The sequence below is a fragment of the Erpetoichthys calabaricus genome, chromosome 14, assembly GCF_900747795.2.
Source record: "Erpetoichthys calabaricus chromosome 14, fErpCal1.3, whole genome shotgun sequence".
In the NCBI taxonomy this organism is placed as follows: domain Eukaryota; kingdom Metazoa; phylum Chordata; class Cladistia; order Polypteriformes; family Polypteridae; genus Erpetoichthys; species Erpetoichthys calabaricus.
Window position 1 is genome coordinate 111,567,889 of NC_041407.2, and position 18,781 is coordinate 111,586,669.

Sequence of the window (18,781 nt, forward strand, 5' to 3'; positions counted from 1 at the left end):
ATGAAGGGCGCTATATGGCTCCAGATACTAGCCACGGTCAGCAACGAGGCTCAGTGCAGGGCCGGGATGTGGGCATCACCTGGGTAGACACCAACCTGGAGGCTGTGCCCACTGGCAGGCCCACAGAAAGAGCCACCGCCAACTTGGACACAGGTTTGCTGTTCTGCTTGCAGACTCGCCAGCTGGGTCACAGGTCACCAGTTTCCTCTAAGAAGACAATTTAAACAAGCAGTGCCAGCGTCAGAGCTGAGTGGAGCCCCAGTGATGCCCGGCTGGCTGTGGCAGGAGTGACCTGAGTAGACTGTGACCACCATCTAATTAGCGTCAGAGAGTCACATTGGTGTCACTCGCCTGTCACAGCAGAGGGCCAAAGGACTCAAGAGTGGCACCGGGAGACCCTTGTCGTCATTCATCACTCACGGAGCACAGGACTCTGGTCCAGGAAGCACAATGGTGCCCACTTAGCCTGCCCTCACTTGCACCAGGGTTCAAACCTTGGCCTCTGAAGCAAAGCCCCCTAAAACGTAGGGACGACATACAAAGACCACGTAAGCAACGTCGCAGGCCAAGACCACTCGGCCCACCAAAGCTCTGCAGTCCTGTCCACTTAATCCTTCCAAAGTCCCATCGGCCAAGTCGAGTTCTGAGGGTCCCTAAAGTCCTGCTGCCCACACCACTACTGTATGAGGTGACGTATTCCACGTGTCTCCCCATAATGTTTGTGTCCCTGTCACCACACTAACTCCCTTTGTCACATCACTCAGGTCTCATCTCCATGTCCCTTTGCTCGTCTCTCTTTTCTGGACTTTCCCTGTCAAGGCGCTATATAACCTGACACTCTCTCAGCCTCCTTAGTGGCTTCTCTTGGGCAAAAAGTCACCAAGACACCAAACAACCGGAAATTCTACAAAGACAAAACTTGGGAGCAGGGATCAAATGTCGACTCGGGGAGGACGTGAAAACTCCACATGGCCACGACTGCAACACAAAACCCACCAGAGCTGACAAAGAGCACAGGAGCTAAATGGGGACGATGCCCAGGCCAGCCCAGAAGGTCACACAAGGACGCTCGAATTCAACACAGACAGACAGTGTGGCGCTGGGCTTCACATGTGAACTTGGGGCAAAAGAGCAGCGGAGGAGCACAGGGAGAACACGCAAAGTCCACCTAGAGACCAGGATTGAAATGGAGGAAAGGACATAAGAACACGGGGAGAACATGCCACCTGCCCACAGCTGAACCCCCGGGCCCTGAACGTGTGCTGCTGCAGCAGGAGGCACCCCGAGGTGGTCTGACGGCTCAGCGACAAACTTAGAAGGGCACATGGAAGCGGGACGGCACTTTGAGATGACAGCAAGGCGCCGTGAGGATCAGTCAGGACAGGGCAGGAGACACAGATGAGAGGATGGCGTGACGGGCAGCATGGTGGCACAACTCTGAGCTCTGCTGGCCTGCACTTTGCATCTTCTTTCCAGGTTTTGCAGTTTTCTCTTTCCATTGGCCCAGTCCGGGTGAGGGTGATCTCTGGTGACCGAGGCTGGTCCCTGGGCCACTGTGAATGTACTGACGGGCACAAGGAGACCCAAGGAGGGATTGTTAAGGGGGAGGGGGCCGTGGCCAGCCACTGTATCCCCACAGCGGCGTGTAAAAGTGCAGGCGGGGGTCTCGCCACTCTGCAAGTGCACATTCGTGTCTCTCTGCCTCCCCGAGCGCGTTTGGGCAGTGGTGTGCACTTGGCGTGTGCCCGCCTTGAGTCCCTGCACATCTCTATTACTGTGTGTGTGTGTGTGTGTGTGTGCGCTGGCGCTGAAAGCCTGGCAGCTCTTCACAGTCGAAAAACAGAAGCCACAGCAAATCGCACCTCTGCCTCCCACCTTACTGAAGGATCTTTTCTTGCTTCACAGATAAAATCAACAATGGGATTAAATAGAAGGCGGTGTGTGTGTGTGCGTGTGTGTGTGAGTGTGCGTGTGTGTGTGTGTGTGTGTGTGTGCGTGAGTGTGTGTGTGCGTGTGTGTGTGTGCGCGCGCGCGTGGCTGCATGTGCTGCGGACGCCCGAGAAGCAAGTGGATGATCGGCTCTAATGAAATGTGATGAGGGACCTCCTTCTTATTCTGCTTCTGTCAGAGGGGAAGGCGCCGGCCCTCATCATTTCGATGAGGCACACAGCCCTGGGGGGCACCGCAGCTGCTTCTATAAAAGCCACCCAGCGCATCACTTCGCACACACATTTCTGGAATCTCGGCTTCAGCGACGCAGCACTCTCTCTGTCTCTCTCTCTCATCTCGGGGGCTCCAGATTTACCCCCTTCTTCTGCTGCCCACACCTCCCGTTTGATCGTCTTACCCCCTTCACCGGAGATAGGACCCCCCACCCATCCGGCACCATTTCTTCAACAGGGAGACCAGCGCTGGCAGCTCAGCCTCTTCCCCGATTCAGCATCGGGAGGAAGACCCTGGTGGCGGCGGCCGTTGGAGTCATGATGGTTCTGGTCCTGGTCATCCTCATCCCGGTGCTGGTCAGTTCTGTAGGTACAGATGGGGGCCACTATGAGATGCTGGGCACCTGCCGCATGGTCTGCGACCCCTACCTGTCCAAGGGTACCACCACCAGTGCCAGCATCCGGGCGGAAGCAGAAGCTCTCAGCGACCACAGCATCTTACCTCCACCATCAACCCTCGTTCAGGGACCACAGGGCAAACCGGGCAAGCCTGGCAAACCTGGACCTCCCGGGCCACCTGGAGAACCTGGGCCCCCTGGGCCAATGGGTCCCCCAGGAGAAAGGGGGGATCCTGGCAAAACTGGCATCCTGGGGCTAGGAGGTAATGGAGCTATCAGCACTGCTACCTACACCACCATACCACGGGTGGCATTTTACGCAGGACTCAAGAATCCTCACGAGGGCTACGAGATCCTCAAATTTGACGATGTAGTCACCAACTTGGGCAACAACTACGATGGCACCACTGGCAAGTTCATGTGCAACGTCCCTGGCACTTACTTCTTCACCTACCACGTCCTGATGAGAGGCGGAGATGGGACAAGCATGTGGGCCGACCTCTGCAAGAATGGCCAGGTTAGTAACCACTCAGCCTGCGGGGTCGCTATGAGCGAGGACTCAAAATTAGGTGTGACCCCCCCGTGGTGGGCGTGCATGGGCATGGAGAGGCATGAAAAAAAAAAAAAACAAAAATCAAAACAAAAGAAAAAGTTGAGTCAAGGACTTCTGTCTGGGGGGTGAAAAGACCCGTCTGGTTTAAAGGTGGGCAGGGCTGGGCGGGGCAGAGGAGGAAAGTGTGCAGCGCTTAGACGTGTAAGGCGCCATATAAATATACTGGGTAGAGACACATGAGGGTGACAGATGACTAGCTGTGCAAGGCGCTGTATAATAGATAGATAGATAGATAGATAGATAGATAGATAGATAGATAGATAGATAGATAGATAGATAGATAGACGTGAAAGGCGCTGTATAACCCACCGATATAAAGATCAACGACCCCAATTTAAACGAAACATCAGCGCTGCCATCTCCTCCTCACTTTCAGTCGCTTTCGCCCCCCATCCGCGGCCGCTAAACGGCCCGATTAACGCTGTGTGAACGCCGAGCCGCTCGATTTACTTGGCACATAAGTGGCCCCCGTTTGCCAAGTGCCACATTGTGGGCGTGGAGGGGCTCTTCGTGGCTTAGGCGCAGATCGCGGGGTCTCCTCGACATAAAACACGAAGCCCCCGGCCGCTGATCCGTCTGCTCGCTCCCAGATGTGCGGGGATTTGAGAGGCCGTTTAGGACGTTGCGGGGACCGGCGGGGACCCTCAGCGCAGTCCGATTGGCGGCTCTCCGACACAAGGGGGGCTTCGGTGGGATTTCAAGTTCTTGAGGCTTTCGAAGGTTTTTTTTTTGCCTTTATGGCCTCATCCTTCAGACGGATTGCTGGCAGCCAGCAGCATTAGCGACAGATAATTGCGTTTGGTCTGAAATGTCGCGCGAAAGTGCAGCCAATGTGAGCCATTACTGTGAGTCCGTAAGGAGCGCAGAGAAAGGACAAGACGTGGCATTTCTAATTCATAGACCCCCGTGCCCTGCAGGCTTGCTTTGGGGGGGGGGGGGGGGGGGTTTCTAGCGTGCTGACCCACAGTGTGTCTGTCACTTCGTAGTTCACAGATGTACCCCCCCTATACTGACTCCCAGTTCGGGGGGCTTGCTTACAAGTTGCCCCCACAGTCCGCTACATCTCAATATTTTGACCCCCCAGTGACTTTGTCCAAGCCACAGCCAAGGAGAGGTACAGCAGGCCAAAGTGCACCACAGCCTCGTCTAACCACTCGGTGGGGTGAAAGGCGCTATATAAACTAGAATCAACGAGACCGCCGGGTACGGCGCGTGGCAGAGGGCGACCCATTCGGCCATCGTGAAATCTCATTATGCAGAATGGGAAATGGCCCCCGTGTAATTGGACAGTAACGCTCTTGCCGTTTAAATTAGTTACAAACATGACAGCAATTAAAGAGGCTGCACGAAGAAGCGGCTGTCAGAGAGCGAGGCGGGGGCTCCTTGGGGGTCTACCCAGACAGCTCTGGAGGGCCACGTGTTCCCAGACTTTGTCTTCTCACTGTGGTGCCCCTCTGACAGCTCCCATTCCCATGGGCTTCTTCAAACCCATCGCACAAAGCTGCCACTCCTCGGAACACCTGGCATCGGCTCCGATTTCACGCACGAAGCCCCCCAGTCTCCCTGACAGCTTATCTGTAGCTGCACAGCCCTCCGAGTCTTCGGCATGGCGCTATACTGAATGAAGCGCACATTCAAAGCTGCTTCTCAAAACAAAAAGCGAAGCGTCTAGTGGGGGGCTTTGTGGCCGAGCTCTGGAGGTGTAATCCCTGGGATTTGGCCTCACTGCCATTGTTCTCCATGGTGGATTACTGCATCCCAGGCTCTGGCAGCTCCTCTTCCCGGCAACAATTGATTTCTTTGCATAACAGAAAATTACTGGGAATCTGTGATGAGTGCCAACCTTCATGGAGAAGGCATCGGGATTACCGAAGGACTCGGCCCCCTCATCTGCTGGTGGACTGAGTGGATCACAGGCATCTTCTCGTAGCTGAAGACAGGCGGCGGGTCACAGCAGAGAAGGGCCGGGGTCTGCATTGGCTCTGTTGTGCCCAAAACATCCGCTTCTTCTCATTGCCAAGCATTGCTTGGGCATCCACGGCGGCACTGACTGTTCGCGGGACGGCTGCCGAATGTGTGGAGAAGGGAAGGAGCCTGGCGGGGACTTGGCAGGAGACAGCAAAGGTCACATGACAGTGGTCTTGTCACATCTGTGCCACTCCAGGTGGCAGGCTTTGGCACCTCCTTCCTCTGATTACTAGCTGGCACCTGTGAACAGAGCTGAGGTAGCATTAGAAAGGGGATGGGCGACGGTGGTCAGGCGAGGCGCGTCTTGTTGTGCAAAGTGGAACTTGAATCAAGTCCAGAAGATGTTTGTGCAAGGAGATATTAATCATAAAGGCCTTTCAAACTTAATTAGAGAGACTGGCACCGGTCGTGATGCCCACGGGGATGAGAGAGAGAAAAATCAGAGTGGGCACGATGTCCCTCCCAGTCACACACACACACAGGCTGCTCTTCAAATCCCTTGGCTCCGTCACTCAGCTGCTGCCCACTGTGTGTCCATGGCAGCCAAGGCAGGGCACTCGCAGGCTTCTCTGGCAGCCCCTTGCCCAGACTGTCGGAAGCACCAGCTGAGCCGCTGGCCCGGGGCGGCTGTAGACTTTACTCATCCTGTCCCCCTGCTGCTGTGTGTGTCTGAAGATTGGGGTCGTCCTGGGCACCACACCCTTTACATCAAAGGAGGAGCTGCCAGTCTGGGTGCCCTGATTTTCCAATTCCATCCCCAAGGACGAATAAAAACCGAACAACAATGTGGGCCTGGCATTGTCTGCCACAATCCTAAAGTGACGCAGGGCTTAGGGAGGTGACAGGTGTGAGGGGACAGTATGGCAGGGCGAGCAGGGTCAGGATGGCTGAAGTCAAACAAAATGCCAACTGCTCGACTCGGGGACGTCCCTAACGGGCGCTTCTCTACTTTTGTAAAACGGTGTCCCACTTTGGTGTCCCCTTTTGTTCGTCTTTGGACCGTCTGCGTCCCGCTAATTTGCTTTACAGTCTCGCCTTCCGCTGCTGCACTTCTTGCGGGATTTCTAGTCAGGAAGAGAGAGGCAGCTTTTATTGTTGTACGTGTCTAAGTTCCCGGTGGGCCCTCCGCGGAAACGCAGGACAAAGCGCCCCACGTATGTGACACCACCTGGCTGGCCGGCTTGCTTTTACATGCAGCATTCATCATTCATTTCGCAGACTCCTGGGGGTCCGCCAATCAGCCTAGTTTAGTGTCACCTGCAGACACACATCGCTTATGAGTTGCATTATTATCTAGACCACTGATACAAATTTAAAAGAACGGTGCCCACCCCCCAGCGTCCCTGGCGTCTCACCCTGCTGCTTTCTGCAGTTTTGCCCCCGTCTCAACGCCCACTTCTTCTAGTTTGAGCACAGGCCTCTTGTGAGTTTCCCTATCAAAAGCTTTGTGAAAATCAATAGCAGTAATATGGCGCGGACCCCCCGATCAAACGTTTTGTCGATTCCTCGCAGAATCTCAGCATATTAGTTTAACACAGTCTGCCCGCCTGAGCCCATGCTGTTTGCCAATACGCCCGCACTTGGCGTGTGCCGCTCAGTAATTGAGCTTCCCGTTATACGTGTCGACTGTCCTGTGGGTTCTGGATGGGCCCCGGGTGGGCCTCGGGTGGGCCCGGTCACCTGTTTATATATTTGTGAGTCTTTGGGAAGGTCGCCCATACGCAGAAAAGACCCTCAAATGTGCTCGAGGTTTTCAGACCCCCTGACTAACGCCTCGAAGCACTGACACTCAAAATCACCTTTGAAAGATGACCAGTTCCAAAGACATGACACTTCGCCTGGGGTTTCCAGCCGGACCCTTTAACACGTGTGCAGCAGGGGTGTCCGGCTCTCATCCTGGTGGGCTGCAGCGGCGGCAGCTGTCCATCTCAGCCACTTATTTAAAATCACTTCCTTCGTCTCCATTTTCTTTGCCTTCATTTCCGAGATTCGGACCCTTCATTTTTTTTTTTAACCAGCTGCCAAGCCTTAGAAGATATAAAGCAGCCAACTCGGGGGTCTCTAAGAGCTCAGCTGGGCCACCACCCCAAGTGCCCGCAGCTGTTAAGGTGGCACAACTCACTCTTGTTGCTCTCCTTCTTCCACTTCAGAGTTGGCCTTGCGATGCTTGTGAGCGCCTCAGCACCTCCGTATTTCCCAAGTTTTTACTTTGAATCTTCTCAGGCCGTTCTACTTGGGGCCGTGGGGTGGGTGGTGAGTGGGCACCGCGGGGGGAGTCTCCTCACCCACTCATATGTACTGGTGCTGTAATTTGTCTGTTTTTGCATATTTATTTAATGAAAATGTAATCAGAATGTAAAACACACTTATTTAAGTTGATTCTGCGTGACGCACACACACACTGGCACAAACGGGACCGAGGCGGTCTGGTCACCAGTGGGCTCACTGCACATCCCCCATTAAAATACAAGGCAACAAAGAACGTTCTATTGACATTAAGAACTGGTTACCAGTGCCAGGACCTGAGCGTCTGACACCCCTGAGGTGTGTTCCACCTTTGCCCAGATGTTGCGGTTGTCCCTGTGTATGAAAGAGTGACACGGGTGCTCAGTCAGAAGGAGATTGGGGCTTTAAAGGGGTCTGTGTTGGCAGCGCCCAGAGCTACCGGGCAGTGCAGGCTTCACGGCGAGGTTTTGACAGGCCATTTTCAACTTTCTGCCACGTGAAGCCTACGCTGGCCTGGTCAGTGGGGTCATTGCCCTCTCCACCCCATGATCATTGGACAGGTGCTCTCTCAGTATTGATTTGTCATTTTTGACAGCAGTTCTTTATTCTGTTCTAACCTGACGCCCCCCAGCACCTTCCTTCACTGTGGGTCTGTTGATGTGACAGGGGTGGACATTGTGTCCCATCTGATCACAACCCGCCCCCCTACGCTGGGCCTTCCCAGGGTCCTCTTTGTGTAATGGTCTTTATTGTGTGCTTGACTGGTGCGCCTCCGCTCCTGGAGCTCCACTCAAGTGCTCTGCTGGCCTCCTCGGTCTCAAGTCTCCTTCTGAGGGGGGACGCGAGCAAACGGTGCCCACTGGGACATCCAAACTGAATGCCCTTCAATTCTTTGTTTTCATGGATGTGCCTCAAAATCAGAAACAGGCACACTTGACCCTGGGGCTCCTGTCCACGCAATGTGCCCCCGTTGTCAGAGCGATTCACTGCTGGAGAACTGATGGAAGGCAACGGGGTGCCGCTCAGACCCTTCCACGACGCAGACATCACGTTTCCCTTTCTTCCATCCAGCCATTTTCCAACCCACTAAATCCAAACACAGGGTCACGAGGGTCTGCGGGAGCCAATCCCAGCCAACACAGGGCACAAGGCACCGCAGGACACACTCACACACACCAAGCACAATTTAGGGTGGCCAATCCACCTAATTAATTAACCCTAACACTAATGTGAATTTCTATCTATCTATCTATCTATCTATCTATCTATCTATCTATCTATCTATCTATCATATAGCGCCTTTCACATCTATCTATCTATCTATTATATAGCGCCTTTCACATCTATCTATCTATCCTTGCATGTCTTTGGACGGTGGGAGGAAACCAAGGCAGACACGGGGAGAACATGCAAACTCCACACAGGGAGGACCCAGTAAGCGAACCCAGGTCTCCTTACTGCGAGGCAGCAGCGCTACCCACTGCGCCACCGTGCCACCCCATCGTGAAAGTGTTAAAGGAAAACGTGTCTTTGGTTTGCAATAAACATCACAAAGAACAAAATGAACAAAATGAAGTGTGCGGCTGCTAAGCACTAAAACCAGAGAGCCGGCCTTGGGTCTGAAGACCTCCGCGTACTCTCGGCTGTCCTAGCCCTTCGAACTCTCCGTGTCTGTCACCTCCGCTGCTTCATTTCTATACTTTGAAGAGTATAAACTGGAGTTTTCTTTCTTTCTTTCTTTCTTTCTTTCTTTCTTTCTTTCTTTCTTTCTTTCTTTCTTTCTCCCTTCATTCGTTCGTTCCTCCCTCTGCGCCCCGGACGCTCCTCACCTCCTCCTGCATCTCCAGTCCAGAAGCTCCTCTTAAGCTCGTCTTCTCGTTTTCTTCTCTGCCTCCCTTCTGCCAGGTCTAATTTGCTTTTAAAGCGTCCCCGCCGAGGCGACAGCTTTGCTCAAATGAATGTCAACACTCCCCCGCCTGTGTCCGGCTGGTGGCCGCTCGGGTGCCCGTGGGCGGCGGTGGTGCGGTTTGCAGTTGCGTCTCGGCGGCGCTCCGATTTTGGGGTCACGGAGCTATCAGACAGTGCGGGCCCCCGACTCTTCACGAGAGGGACCCCCCGAGTAAGAAAGCAAACCGCAACGCCCACACTTCGAGAATCCAATCATTTAAATCCCAAACCTCGTAGCCGCCCGGCACTGGAGAACGCTCACCCACAGCGCGCGCAATCCAGACTCCAACATCCATTGGAGGATGCACGTGTCAATCAAGCGGCATCGCGAAAGAAAGGAAGACGTCTTCGTGCTGAATGGATGGATGTACTTGATTGACAAGGCGGGACGACTAGGGGGCGGGACTTTGAGGATAGCAGGCGTGAGGCTCGGGCGTGAAGGCGGGAAGTAGCGGAACGAACTTTGGGATCAAACATCTAAAACCAAAATGTCAGAAAGGGAAATTCACAGTTTGGCTTTGGCTTCCTTTTTACCAAACATTTCAGTTCTGAAGAATTTAAAGGATCGTCGTAAGAGGTGCACGCCCGTCGACCCCCGCATTTGAGGACGGGGAGCTTCTTCTCTTTGGATGGCGTATGCAAAGCGCGGCGCATGCGCTTTAAAAAGACGTTAAAAGGTGAGGAATCGTGTCGCCAGGTCGCGAGGGAAGACGTGTTTAAAGATCAAATCCTGAGGCAGTTCAGCTCTCCGTGACCTTCAACTGGGTGGGCGCCTCACAATGCTGGACATCCGAGAGTGAAACTCAGAGAGTGGGCTTCGCACTCGTCCGTTCTGCTAACAGCTCAGCTGTCCAGGCCCTTTCTGAAGGCTGTCAACTGCTTCACACGGGGGACAGGTGGCCGTCATTGCCTTCTCCCGGTCACATGCTGGTTTAATGGCGTGTCCAGTGAGCCCTAACATCAAATGTGCTTTGTATTTTTCCACCTCTGTGTCCACCGTTCAGCTCTGTCTGCATGTAAGGCGGGGAAGCAAACCACAAAAGTGAAATCGAGGAGCGGCAGAGCGGAGCGGCTTGTGTGTTAAACACGTCAACTGGAATCAGCGTTCACCAGGATGTCCTCCTTAAGGAATTTTAGAGGAGAAACTCGGAAAATCTGAAATTAAAATTAAAGCCTGTAATCTGGTGGTTAACAATGAGCGGAGCAGACACAAGTGACACTGAATGGACGAAAGTGGCAGTCACCTTGGTGTCAGGCCCAGGAGTGGGGCCACCCATAAGAGTCACAATGACGCCGAAGAGAACACCAAAGTCATCTGCATGGGGCACACAAACATTCCTGCTGCATTCCAACAAAATGTAGCAATCCCTGTGTGGAAGTTTCTGCCGTCATTTGCTGTCATTTGTCCCCATGTCAGCGTCATTCATTGTTAGGATAAAGTTGAAGGTGTGAATTAATGGCAGGCTGTGGACTCCAAACTCCGAGGTTGTGGGTTCAAATCCCACACTTCACCTGTCTGCGTCTCAAATGGTGGATACAGGCGTGAAAGTGAACAATGGGACACAAGCGTAAGGCCCACCTCACAGAAGACGCTGTTTGTCTCTTCTAAATCAGACAAGAATCAAACTGGGCAATAAAGACAGAGGGGTCCCCAGGACCACATGAGAGCACCTCACTTTTATGGCTGCTGTCTGGATTCGCCCTCAGCTCCACGTCTCAAACTTCACAACGTCTAGTGGGCAGCTTGTTCTGAAAGGCGCTATATTCCACCCATCGCTGATGCAGCTCTACACACCCCACAACACAATCGGGCCCCCCTGTGTGTTTGCAGGCATTCATTTATTTATGATAAATGGCTGCCATGTCGGATTGAATTGACGAGTGGGTGTGGGCACAAGTGTGCCAAGCGGTGGGTTGGCACCCACTCCTTTCTTGATTCTTCACTTGGGCCAGAATGGACTCCGGTGCTCTTGAATCTTCAGAAGTTGCTGGTTTACAAAATGGACAACGTGAGGCAGAAGACGTTTTAAAGTCACCCTTCACTGTCACCAGCAAACATGGCAAGCTGGGTACACTTTCTTTTTTTTTTTTTTTCCATGGCCACCTCAGACAGATCACTGGTTCAGCTGGTCATGCAGGACATGCAGGACCCCACGGGGACCCCCTGAGCCGAGTGCATGCATTCATTTAGCCCGAGGGTCAGTCCGACGGGTGACATTTTCGAAGTGGAGTTCCACCGCTGAAGGGTCCACAAGTGGGGCGACGCCGCTCGACCTCATGCCATCTTCTGCAGCGGCCCTCCATTTTGCAGGTCCACACCGCTAACCCTCTCCATGACGTTTCTGTCCTTGTTCCTTTCTTCAAGTCACTAACTGTCACCGTCTCCTTCAGTTATTTGCATTTCCTTAAACTGATAGCGGGACGTGTGCGGGAGGCATAAACCGAGGCGGCCGCGTGACATAAAGCGGGCAGGCAGGCAGGTAGCGGTCGGTGGTGGCAACCCGTGCGCACTGCGGTGGCCCGACTGTCCTTGGCGTTGTGACTTTGTGTGCATTTCTGCGGTGGTCTCACGTTGTTTGATTACACAAAGAGATAAAAACGCATTGAGACGGCAGGCAGCGGGGGTCGCGTTCGCGCAGAACGCACGAGTCGACTCTCCGGGACGGCGATCTGCAGATGAATTCACGCCTCAGTCTGCTGGTCCTTTGTTACAATTTAATATTCCGGGTCTGTCGCCGCGGCCGTACGCCCTGGAGGAGCCGGTCGGGGGGGCACACTGACATGGTGTGAGGTTCAAATGTGGGTATATAATGGGCACACATGGCTGTTTGATTGAACTGAAACAGAATAACGTAACAGGCACCACTGAACGCCGGGGGCAGCAGTTTCAGGACCCCACAAGCCACACTGTTGCCCCCCTTTGTCACTTTCTTCCATTTTTCCAGTTGTCAGTTGTACTCAGCGCGGACCCCCGTACAGTGAAAGGCGCTATACACGGCTGCTTGATGCGTTTGAGCCCATGGGACGCCCCCCGCCAGCTCGTGTCGCTTACGGGCTCGCCGAGTCCCTCTGGGTGGCCTTGTGGATGCTTTGGCGTTTTAATCTCATCTGATTTGTACAAACCGAAGTCAGTCCAGTGTGACTTCAATGGCGGGGTTCGTCTGCCAGCACCGCGACTGTGACACTAAAATCCAAATCCGAGTGTGAAGAGCAAAGGAAGTGAACGGGCGGCCATGTTAGGGTGGGCAACCGACCCCCGACGAGCCGCTAAACCCGAAGACGATCCACCGACGATGCAGGGTGACGTCTCCCATGCAGCCACGTCTTGTCACTCGTGTCCCTTTTTAACATGCCAGCTCGCACGTAGGACCCTTGTGGATTTGACTTCTGGTAACTTGAGTGACCGGCGCCCCTCCTGACCGCACGTGGGGTTCTTGAAGGTGGCAGAGGTGGCAGCAGCTGTACTGCATCTCCCCGACTTGATTTCATATAGCGCCTTTTTCCTTCTGAACTTGCAGCCCATGAGAAATGCCGCCTCCTGAATGGCCTTCGAGGGTCCTGCCGCCCCCCAACGGTGTAATTATAAACGTTTCTTGTGCTTACAGAAGTCTGCCATTCCAACGGGCATCCAGGAAGGAGCGTCCATGGCTTGGGGTCAAAGCAGTTCAAGGTTCACAACGCAGGCCGGACCCCTAAAGTGACCCTCAGCTTGATTCACTCGCTTTGACATTCTTGCCATCTTCAGGACCTCCAGACCTGCACTTGATAAAATCGGGGGCTTCGCCTTCATGACAAAGTGAAGACCCATCAGGGTGGGCGCATTGCCCGGCTTTCAAGTTGGGACCCTCAACTGGGGGAGGTCAAGCGGTGTCGTGTTGCGTCATGTGGCGGTCCGAACATCAGAGGTCAGAGGTCACTTTAAAAACCGTCAGTGACACCAAAACGCAGCTCGGTGTTACCGCTAAATCCCGGCTGCACCCCCCCCGCGTTTGGAGAGTCACACATATATGTCACCTGGGGGGCTCCAGTCGACTACTCACGACTCGTGACAGGGGCTGCAGTTCGGCTATTTGGCCAATTGGCGTGAGTGGATGAAGCACCACCTGGTGGTGGGCTCGGTAGGCACCTCAAAGTCACCACTGGCCAGCAGGAAGTCGGGGTCTGTCACCAGGACGAGGAGATGGGTGGATGGATGGAGGAGGCTTAGAACTCGGACATTAGGGAGCCATTAAGGTGGTGAAGTGGTGGTGGTATCAAAATGGGCATCATCAAAAGTAGTGGAATGTCGAGGATATTGCTTGAGAAGCCTGGCAGGACCCGTGTTTAGGTGGGTAGCCTAATCAAACGTGTGCCCCTCCTTTCTGAAGCTGCAGGTTTATTTGATATAGCGCCTTTCAAGCAGACCAGTGGCTCTTATAGATGATGCCAGCCGCAGGTCACACATTGGCACCTTTACCGGTGACTTACCTGTTATGACCTTATATTCTAACATGTATGTGTGGTGGTCTTCAGGGGGGCACAAGGGTGTGATGGTGCCCGCCTCGGGGTTCATGCAGTTTGTACCCTGCCCCCTGTCTTCATGTGAAGCTCATGGCATGTACCCGGCTTGTGTCTTCACAGGTGCGTGCCAGTGCCATCGCCCAGGACGCCGATCAGAACTATGACTACGCCAGTAACAGCGTCATCCTTCATCTGGACGCTGGTGACGAGGTCTTCATCAAACTGGACGGTGGGAAGGCGCATGGCGGGAACAACAACAAGTACAGCACCTTCTCAGGGTTCATCATTTATGCAGACTGAGGGGTGAGCGGGCAGCTGGGTGGGGGGCAGAGGATCTCTCATTTTTCATCTGTCTCTCACCCTCCTCCCTTACCCACGGGTTGCCAGAAGAAGTGGACTGGCGCAGACCCCAGCAAAGGACTTTGTAGCAGTTGAGGCGGTGTGTGAAGTTGCTGGCACAGGCGCTGCCCAGGCAGGGGCGCCCCCAGATGGACAGCACTTCCTGCCCCCACCCCCTCGTTCCCACGAGGGATGCCCCCTGATGCACTTGGTTTTGACACAGGTTGGAAGGGGGGGTTTGTATCCATAACACACAAATATAACGTCCCACGTCCACCAGCGGCTGCTGTTGTGCTTCTTGCTTCCTTGTTGTTCCAGGGTGTGGCACTGAGGTCCTGCCAGCCTTCAGCAGCGGGCAGGAGCAGCTGGACACTGGAAGGCAAATATTTCAGTGAAATGCTCCTCCCTCTATCTCAGAGACCTTGAAGTTCTGCCACTCACTAGGGGGCACCGCTATGATTCATCAAGTAACTAATGGGTGCATCCTGTGCCCACCGGCGTTTTGAGTCATGTCATCTTGGCATTAGAGTGTTGTTGGCACACTGAAGTGAACAGGAGGAAGTGTTGACAAGAGTATCCTATGCCCAGCAGAACCCGACTCGGTGTGCGAGTGGAATTGGAACCCCTCCCCCTGGCTGTCCATGCCATGCTCCTGCCAGCTGCAGAACCACAGGCTCAGGGGTCAAATTGGTGTTGTGCCACTGTCATGCAATGGATCTGAACACATGGCAGTGAGCCTCATGATGGGTGTGGTGAGGTCCTTGGCCTTGGCACAGTGTGTGTGTGTATGTGCATGTCTGCATAATGTATGTGTGCCACCTTAGTGCCCATGCCATGTGAAGGGAAGCGGGCATTTCATTCACTACTTCAACAGTTGTGTCTTCATTTTTGCTGCTCTGGGGGTCTGTAGGAGGTGTGACGAGGGGACACTAGAGTGTGTCTGACCCTAGAAATGACACTGGAGGTGGAGGGAGTGAGAATGGGCAGAGAAGCGCCCACAGCACTGGCACCTGGTATGGCACTCTCTCTCTTCAGTTTGCTTTATGCGGCTATGGTAGGTGATGTAAAGTGCAGACATCTTTTCCATTTAACTACAGGTTGGCATTTCTGCCCCGGAGTGCCACCTTCACCTCTTCCTGAATGCCCTCTACCACTCTGCCCCCCCTAAACATGTGCCCCAGTAGCCCCTTGAAGTGCCCGCTGCTTCTGCAACATTCCAGAAGTGCTCGAGCAGAAGTGTGTCACGCATCGTGTCACTTATTAGAAGTAAAGCTGCCATCGTTCTGCAGGAGTGAACGTCTTATCTTCTGGAGAAGAAGAAAAGCGAAAGAAAGCAATGGACGCATGTTATTAATAAAATCAGCGTGCCCAAAAAATGTCACTTTTGTGAAGACGGATTTCTAAAAAAGAATAATGCGAGCTGAAGCGATCTGGGAATTCCTGAGCTTTAAGTGTCCGTGTGCTTCAGTGGGAATGAAGTGACGATAACAGCAAGTGAGAGCGGCGCTCAGCCGAGGAGTCCCCAGCCGCCACGTCGCATCAAGATTAACGAACGGCGTGCCAGCCGTCCTGCGTGACATCGACGCCTGGCTGCAGCCATTGTATAGCGCCCTTCAGTACAATCACACAGTCGGGGGGGGGGGGGGGGGGGGGGCACGAGGAGCAAGAGACGAGAGGGAAGAAGTAGGGAGGGGGCCGCGTCTCACTTCGTCACAAGGGTCCAAGGAAGCGTGGCACAGACACTCACAGGCATGGCAGAAGGTCCACCGGAAGGAATCCATGGCACAGTCGGCAGAGGGCATACGGGGGTCTCTTCGGTCCAAATCTTGGCTGTGCCCCAGCACATCGTGTCTTTTTCCTTCTTCAGGTGTTGGGTTGGCCCGGGTGGCCGCTCTTCATGAGCTGAATCCTGAGGGGCACAGGCGGGAGTCTCAGAAGCTCCGGGCTGATTAAGATGTGCTGGAATGGCGGGCTATTTTCAGAAGTGCTACACTTTGACTTCTTGTTGCCGGGTATTGGCGCTGCCTTGGCATGTTCAGAGTAACAGAAGACTCTGACGTGTGTGCCACTTGATGCCCTCCACGCTCCTCTCCCTTTTATGGCAGGTATTGACTAAGGTGCGGTAAGCCTAATAAACGGATCAGGACGCTGCCCTCACAAAGCAGTGGGCACACGTGCGGCCAATCGGGGGCGGCACCTCAGCGACTCCTGCCCCGAGACGGTGGCGGGTGAGGGGGGTCCTCCCTTTCCGAGGTCACATCGCGTTACCGGGTGCAGCTGCAGTGCCGCCTCAGCTCCTCCTCTGCCACATTAAGACGGAGAAGAGCGGCGCTAAATTTAGAAGCGAAGGCGCACAGAGCCGCTGAGTCCAAGCAGATGTTCGTCATTTGTGCTGCGGGCGCGACGGTCCGTCCAGATGTGTTGGGGTGGTGGTAGTGGTGGGGGGGGACATCTGCTGCATGTGCCGCGCCTTCGCATATCAGTCTGCCATTGTTAGCAAGTGAACCCGGACCCCTGGGCACAGTTGGCACAGCCGGCCACGCCGATCTCCCCCGGAGTCGAGGAGTAGAGGCCAGTGGATCCCGCAGCTTCCTGGGGCGGTCTCGAGCGTAGACCCCCCCCGGCCGAGGATCAGTAAACCTTTCGCAGACCTTCCGACATTTCCGAGATGTCTGCTGCCTTCCCACTGGTACTCTAAATTCTGGGCCCATTTTTAGGAAGCAGCTGCGCCAAAGGTCACCTGTCCTCGAGGGGCTGCTGCGCGCGCATGGCCTACAGGCACTGCCACATGATAGCCCCCGGGGGTCCCGTGGCAGAGCTGCGTATGTGCTAGACAGGCCGTTTCATAAAGTCCCGGTGGCGGCCAGCACGTCGGGGGGCAGATGGAGAGGGACAGACAGGCGCGTCACCGCCTCGGGTCAGCGCGGACATCACGATGACGCGCCAAGCTGGGCGTGCACGGGCCTGTGGATTCAGGGACACGCCCACTGCGTGCTTTGACTGGACCCCGCTCCTGGCTGCGGGATGCCAGGCTGATTAAGATGGTGCCAAGGGGTACAACGTCTTTGTCTGCACACTCTCAAGAGGCCTTCTGCAAGTCCGCATCCACTGGGGTCCGCCTGAGCCCCAGGAGAAAGGCTACCTGCCTGTGAGTTGTGCCACCATCTGTTGGATCACATTGGGACCACCTCTACAAATGACCATGTGACCCTCTCTGATGCCCACTTGAAGTTTAACTGCAAGCCCACAATATGCAGAGATGGGTCTACCTGCATGTCCAGCCTACCTAAGCATCATGGCGGAGATTTTGGGCAGGTCCACTTCTTCTGAGCACACCCTGCTGTGACATTCATCATAATGGAGGCCCAACTGCACTGGTGGCACATGCCAGGCAGGCCGCCTCACCACCAGCCTACCGTCACTCGTGTTGCTCCGACTCGCAGCAGGCCAGCGTCCATCGATGTCCCACCTTATTATGGAGACGTCCGGCAGGTGTGACACCCAGCCCACCGTGGTGGGCTCCTGGGGGTCTGGGCCCCTGTCATGTGGCGGGGGCTTCACGTTGGCAATGATGAGCGACTTAACGAGCCTCTAACTTTGTGTGAGAAGCACAGAAGCAAAACTGTCAAGTGAGACGCCTCGGCGTCCTCCAGATGGTGATGTGATAGGCAGCCTGGAAAAAAAAGAAAGAAAAGTGCCGCTAAATCAGTTAAAGAAAATGTTTTAAATATAGAAACAGCTGCCAGTCTCTGGGTGAGTAGGCATCAGTCGACAGCAGCGGCACAAAGAGCCAGGTCTCCTGGGGGTCCACACGGTACGAGCGGGAGGTCAGTCAGACGTGGCATGGGCCCCTGGCACAGTTGGACTAAGTGAGGTGAAGGACCAAAGAGGCTTGAGAGTGACCTGGCATGCTGTGCCAGTCAGTGCACACAGGGCCATCCTAGGCTCAGGGTGGTGTGGGCAGTATTCCTGGGGTCTTTGGCCAATCATCAATCCAGTCCAAATGGGACATGCCAGCCCACCCAATGCCACTTTTATTTTAATGATCCTGCAGGTCCCTTTTGGTTTCCTTGTCCATCTCTAAGGGCATATGCCAGCTGTGCCAGGCTTGCCACCTAACAGACTGAGTACACTCAGAAGCCAGAGGTCATTCATGTGAGCTGTTGCCACCTGGTGGCATCTCTTTCTGCAGTGACTCCTTGTGCTTAGGCGGGCGGGTGCCAGTTCACTTGGCATTTTTACTTTCGCGCTTTGAATCATTTACACTCCACTGGCGCTCATCAGTTCAATAATTAGAATTGTTGCAATTAGCTGATTAAAAGACGCCACGAAGACTCTGCTACACACACACCAGAGTGATGCAAGGTGGGCACTGGTCTACTGGCTGCCTGCCCACCATGCCTGCCCACTGGACACGGTGGCACAGGATTAGGGAAGCTGCCGCTTGAGATTTAGTTACGTTGGGCTTGGACTCGGGTTCCATTTCCAGGTGGGTGCCTCCTGACTTGAACTTGATCTCGAGCCCAGCGTGACCCCCAAAACACCCCAAAAACCACCTCAGGGTAAAACGACAGCTTTGGTTGATGGCGCTTTAAGTCGGGCAGCCCCTCCACATCACCAAACGAGAG

The 18,781-nt window shown here is 54.4% G+C and overlaps 1 protein-coding gene across 1 annotated transcript; it reads left to right on the plus strand.

Moving 5' to 3' along the window:
• The first annotated feature begins 2,011 nt into the window (after positions 1-2,011).
• Positions 2,012-14,429, plus strand: LOC114664495 (C1q-related factor). Its single transcript, XM_028818618.2, has 2 exons — positions 2,012-3,077; positions 13,935-14,429. Exons 1-2 carry the CDS (start codon positions 2,085-2,087, stop codon positions 14,112-14,114), a joined length of 1,173 nt encoding a protein of 390 aa, XP_028674451.2. The 5' UTR covers positions 2,012-2,084; the 3' UTR covers positions 14,115-14,429.
• Positions 14,430-18,781: the final 4,352 nt, after the last annotated feature.